The sequence below is a fragment of the Cydia amplana genome, chromosome 11, assembly GCF_948474715.1.
Source record: "Cydia amplana chromosome 11, ilCydAmpl1.1, whole genome shotgun sequence".
NCBI classification, from domain to species: domain Eukaryota; kingdom Metazoa; phylum Arthropoda; class Insecta; order Lepidoptera; family Tortricidae; genus Cydia; species Cydia amplana.
This window is the reverse complement of record NC_086079.1, coordinates 10,174,803-10,180,802: the sequence shown is the minus strand read 5'-3', so window position 1 is coordinate 10,180,802 and position 6,000 is coordinate 10,174,803. Positions and strand designations below refer to the sequence as shown.

Here is a 6,000-nt window from a genome sequence, read left to right as displayed (position 1 = left end):
CATATACGTAGTAACTATTTAGTAATCTGTTCTCATATTAAATAAAATTAATCATGAGTATGAGTATGAATAAGAATTTACATTTATGGCAAATGTCGACTCCATAGCTTGCTATTAGTCTTACCATGCGACAAAAACTCCGATGCCTGGTTATATTTACATCTACATATAAGTAGTTCTAGTGTTTACGAATCTTATGTGTCGATTTACAATACTCCCTTCTGTCGTGTTTTAATTTATCGCCACTCGTTGCGAAGTTCCCATTTTTCGCACTTGTATCGTAATGTCGGTACCTACTTGACATACTATTAATTCATGGTATTAGGGAGTTAAACCTTTTTATTGAATACTTAACGCATATTCACACGGACAAAAAGATGACTAATAGTTCGGGCAGGGCCCTTACAGTTATTAGATTAGGCTGAATAATTAATATTTAATTGTTTTACGTTGTTTATGTAAGTATAGACCGCATGAAAAGGATTGCAGTTGCAAGGTTGCAATACCGCTATGAATAGATTCATCAGTGAAACATCATTACATTACAAAATCGCACTGCAACTAATTGCTCACGCTAAGATAACCGAGACCTATCCTTGCACGAAAGTTTCCAATCCTTCGACTGCGTAATTGCTGTTATTATATCATTTATTAGGGTCAAATCTGATTTATGCTAATCTCTCGGCATGGACGTTCAATATCTGTTTATACTCAACTACAAGTTAACTGCTCACTGATAACTGATCATTTCCTTGTTCTATTATGACGATCACAGAGATAATAAATATTTACGTGTCAGGGTCTTCGAGTACAAGAAAACATGTTTATTCCGCCGTCGCATTCCATTTATTGCATGAAAATATAAACAGTGATTTAATTAAAATGTCAATTTGATAAAAAATATGTAAATGCCATTATACAGGAATAAAAATATATCATTGTATTTATATTAACAAAATTTTAAATTGTAAGTACATAATGATTGATATTTTCTTACATATTTCCATTACAACGAATGCGACCTATCCTCTAATAGCATGAATGGTGAAAAATTTCGCCTCCTGTGATGTTTCCAAAGGTGTTAATGTACTTATCCCTCGATCGATGAGTGATGAATGCTGCTCGAAGAGATGGGGTTGCAGATACCATAAGCGAACAAAATAATTAGCCGACTTATGCCTAGCCTTAACACATAACAAAAAGTAGATTAAACATCGATAACATAACTCCTTAAGATCTTCTTTTGAACGGTATTCATAGAGCGCTCTGTTCGCGCGTTACAGATTTCTTTCGCTCGGGGCGGCGGAGGGGGTGAAATTATTTGATGAGACCTTTGGCCTTGAAGAGGTCGCGCATGAGGCTCTTGAGGTAGCGGATCTCGCGCTGCAGGTCGGCGCACTTGGTGTCCAGCTCGCCGTGGCGCGCGCGCAGCTCCTGCTCCTCGCCCAGCAGCACCTCGATCTCGGCCTTCTTCTTCTGGCGGTAGCGCGTGGCCGCGTTCTTGTTCTGCTCCTTCTTGCGCGAGCGGCGGTCGTCGCCGCCGCGCGAGTAGGGCTTGGGGCGCGGCGCGTGCGGCAGCGACCAGTCGTCGTCGGTGGAGGAGCGCGGCGACGAGGACGGCGACGAGCGCGGGGAGGCGCTGCCGCTGCCGGCCGACGGCTGCGGCGAGGCGAGCTGCGCGGCGCGGTGGCGCACGAGCTCCTCCACGGCCTGCAGCTCGCACTCGTAGTCGGCGGGCGCGGATGGCAGGTGGGGCGGCTGCGGCTGCGGCCACGGCTCGTGCTGCGCCTGCGCGTAGCTGAGCAGCAGCTGCGTGGCGGGCCCGGGCGGGCTCTGCGGCGGCGTGAGGTGCGTGAGCTCGACGGCGCCGTACACGGTCTCGAACTCGCGCAGCAGCTCCTCGGTGGGCTGCGGCCCGGCCGCGGGAGTGGGCGCCAGGTACAAGGGCGGAACCTCCACGGGCTCGGCCGTTTGCGTGATGTTCTCGAATATTGGCAGGTCTACCTTCTCCTCCAGCCAGTTGGAGAATATGTTTTCTGTAAAAGATAATTACCCGTTAGCGACGAAATCGACAATGTTTATCAAGCTTTTTAAGCAATATGAATATAGATAACACAAGATTCTGAGTCATATTATGAATTAATTATACAGCACCATGAAAACCGAGTAGGTATTTGTTAAGGTGAAACCTGTTCAGTGTCATTTTAAATTGTTATATAGAAAAGTTATCAATCGCGCACCGAGCGTATTTTTGCGTTTATGCATTTTATTTTTATTTTATTTTATAATTGTACGTTTTGTGTTGAAAAATATTTTCTTCGGACTCACATTTATAGTAGTCATAAAATAAGGTTAAAATTCTCATGCCTCATTTTACAACTACGCGAGCTCTCTGAACATACTTCGTCTTATAATGTCACGGCTCATTAATGATTATTACTTGAAAATATAATTCGGGAATGGGGACAACATGCAATCCAAACAATCTTAGTTTCGAAGTCGCTCTCGTTACGTAAGTATCGGTTGAAATACAGGATCATGAGTAAATAATCGATATTTTTTCCTCATATGTATCATGTTTTTAACGACTACTGTGATTACTTGATTCGTTTATAATTATCGCCTGTACTATTTGAGATCTCTGCTTGTTTATAAATAGTATGTATAATGTAAAAAAAAAATGTTTAGTGACCTCAGTGGCCAGGTCACAGCGCGTAGAGGTCGCTCGGTGGATACTGTGTTCCACTCCAACGCTGGTCGCCATGCACGACATCGCATTGTTTATTTTGATAATGACCCTGAAGCAATGCACACAATAAACTGGTGCAGGTATGTACCTACTTTATTTATCCTTTCTTATTACCAAGTATCGCATTGTACTAAAAAAAAACCTAACAAGCTATGCAACTCCCCGAGTACAAATTTTGCTATTAACATTTATTAAAGTTGGTTTTAACTAGGCATATAATAGTAGTGATAACTGTAAAATGAGGCCATACAAACAATTCGGCTACGCATTTATCTACTAGTTAGTTGCATTGCAAGGTAAGCATACCCTATTTAACAAAATCTCACGTTACATGCAACCATAAGCAAAAGCATGTATGTATATAGTGGGTTGGTATACTTTGGTATCAACTATTTGTATGCTTTATCTATAACGGCTCTACTTTGTACCTACTCTCAGCTCCGATTTAAATTTACATTAAGATGTATCTATACATTACGTATAGCACCTTATTGCGTTTGTTCAACCTTCAAAATGACTTGCTTTATATTTATTGGTTGGTATATGGACATAACACGGATGTTTTACTATTGCATTAATTTATTTGATTCCGGAAAAATGACCAACAGAAACATTATTAACCTCATTTTATTTGACCAAACCATTCATTAAACCTAGAACCTATAATGAGCTTTATGATTCTATAATAATTTCTGGATATATATAGCGCTGTTGGTTTTTTATGTACTAAAATATTACAATATTAAATATTATTAAACCATTTATATACTTATATATACAAATATGGCATGTAACAAGTACAAACAAGATGTAGTACTACCTAGCTTCAAAGTAGTTTTAATTGTTACCAGTAGAATTTACACAGTAGTGAATTCTTTTCAGAGACAATATCGGGCAAGACAACAGAATGTAATCCATAAATAGCTAACAATGTCAGACGGCGCAAGTGGAGGTGTCGAGTGGAGTAACAAGACTTGTCAGGGTGTGGTTTGCATACCTATTACTTTTATTCGAAATTATTCTAAAAGGATTTCCTATTCTACAGGAAACTTTATTCAATGTCCTAGATCAGATCAGATAGAGTTTGTTTTGTCCGATTTCGACACTTTATGGTTTTGTAGATTAGAGTTACCAAGCTAAGCGATTTTAATATCCCAGACTGTGCAAGTGTTATTCATAATTTAATAGAAGTTTGGCAGTATTTACGCTACACATATAGAAACATGTAGCAACCCGTAAACAACCCATGAATAATTCGTATGGGACACAAACGTATCACAATATCATAATTGACCGTCAAGCGCATTCTACCATCAATTGGATATGATTGGTAAGATTGTCAACACGTTTACTAAAGCACGGTGCACGTTTTAAATAACATTCGATAAACTTTCTCCTGCCCTAGTAGCACGGTCGCATTTTTATCGTTTATCACCATGCCTGTCACGTTCTAACAAGTATGTAAGTGCGAAAGTGACGGGCATAGTGATAGTCGATAAAAATGGAACCGTGCTGAGCCCGCTGGTTAACAGATATTTATGAATCGAGAGCATATTTAATGATATTACGATCGTAACAAAACCGGTCGACCGATGTTTCCAGTTCTGCTGAAATTGTAATGTACATGAGTGGATATGGCGAAAATCAGAGCCGCTTGGTCACTTGTCTTTGTATTGCCGGGATATTGCCGCGCGATCCGCTGATAACCTTTCTCTTGCGGAGTTCGCTGCCTTCGCGCCTTCGATAACGCTGATAGTTCTGGGTAGGTACATTTCATCAGAACAACATTTTATGTCGGACCATATCTGTCCTAACCGAACTAACTAGTCGAACCCGCTAGTGTCAATGACTTCATGCTAATCAAGAATGTGATTTAAATGTGGTTTTGCGTGTTATTCTATAAACGCGGATGTGATTTAAACCAGAACATTGTTCTCGAAATACATATCTGTAAAACATATCAAGACAACGTATGAATAAAAAATGTTTCGAGACAGGGTTGTCCTTTATGCAACAATATAGAAAGGCGCCGAGTATTTTGAGGTACTTATCAGCGTGTAGAAATGAAAACAAGTGGTCAATAAGTGCGTTTAATTATTGGGCGAGCATCGAGCGAGGTCGCCCTGTGCGCGAACTGGTTATCAGTTTCCACGGGTGCAAGTGTCGAGAGCCTGACCAATCTGTCGCCTGCGTTCGGTACAAGTTTGGTATGACAATGTAGCATGAGCGGGCGATACACCGCGGGGTCTCGCCACTTAGGCCGCCGGCTAAACAGGCCAGCGCGCGCAATGGCGGCGCGCCACGTGAAATTCCTCGACCGATACACAACCAACATGTTACATACATTCATTTTTATTAGCCTCTTGCATACTTAATTTGCATTTGATTGCACGCCTGTTAATAACAGTAGGTATAATTCATTAAGTTTTTGTTACATATTTCTGTTTTCTAAATCCGTCAGAGAAATTAAGGCACACATAAACAATGTCATCAATATCAATCGTGGTCGATAACAATTAAAAACAAGTTTATGACAAATCCATTACTAGCTAATTAACTAAAACAGATGATCTTGGTTCAACAGATGCAAAAACTGTAGGTAAACATCGATAATTCATATAACATGTAACTTAAAAATACGAGTCCAGGGTCAAGCGCGGATTTAGGCCTTGAGATTGCCTTCTCAGCAGGGCCTTTCAAGAAATCAAAACAAACAAAGCCCGCCGCTATCAGCGCGCAGCATACAACACGTACCAGAATACATATCTGCGAGAGCCATCACGAACTCCAACTTTTATTCAAAAACCGCTTTACGAATCCACAACAAAAATGTCCTTAACAATACAGTTAAATGATAATACGATATAAAGGCAGTGGTATTCTAAACCGGGTTCCTCAATGTGTGGGCAATGGTCGTCGTTAAAGATTCAACAGTCGATCCCGGGATCTAACGTCTTTTGACGAGCTTCTGTGAGTTGAAGACTATCTCCTTGTTAAAAATGCAACGATAGTGGCACTTCATTCTAACGGCGTCCAGGGTGCGCATGGACGGCGGCAGACATAGGTCGCGAGCCGAGCGCGAGCGCCCGTAATGTTTTTCTCCAGTCGAATTTATTGTCACGGGTGAAACGAGCGAAGTGCGCCACCAGCAGGCGCGTCGCGGCACAAGCAAGTACTGGCGCGCGGGCGCAGCGCGCGGCCGCGGCCGCCCCCCCACGCGGCCTGCAGCGCTGCAGCCGCCACCACGTCGG

The 6,000-nt window shown here is 41.8% G+C and overlaps 1 protein-coding gene across 1 annotated transcript in view; it reads right to left on the bottom strand.

Moving 5' to 3' along the window:
• Window positions 1–823: 823 nt before the first annotated feature.
• The window catches only part of LOC134652470 (activating transcription factor of chaperone), a 44,198-nt gene continuing 39,021 nt past the window's right edge, over window positions 824–6,000 (bottom strand). The window contains exon 5 of the mRNA XM_063507661.1: window positions 824–2,036. Within this exon, the coding sequence (XP_063363731.1) occupies window positions 1,318–2,036 (719 nt within the window). The 3' untranslated portion in view covers window positions 824–1,317. The remainder of the gene's footprint in view (window positions 2,037–6,000) is intronic.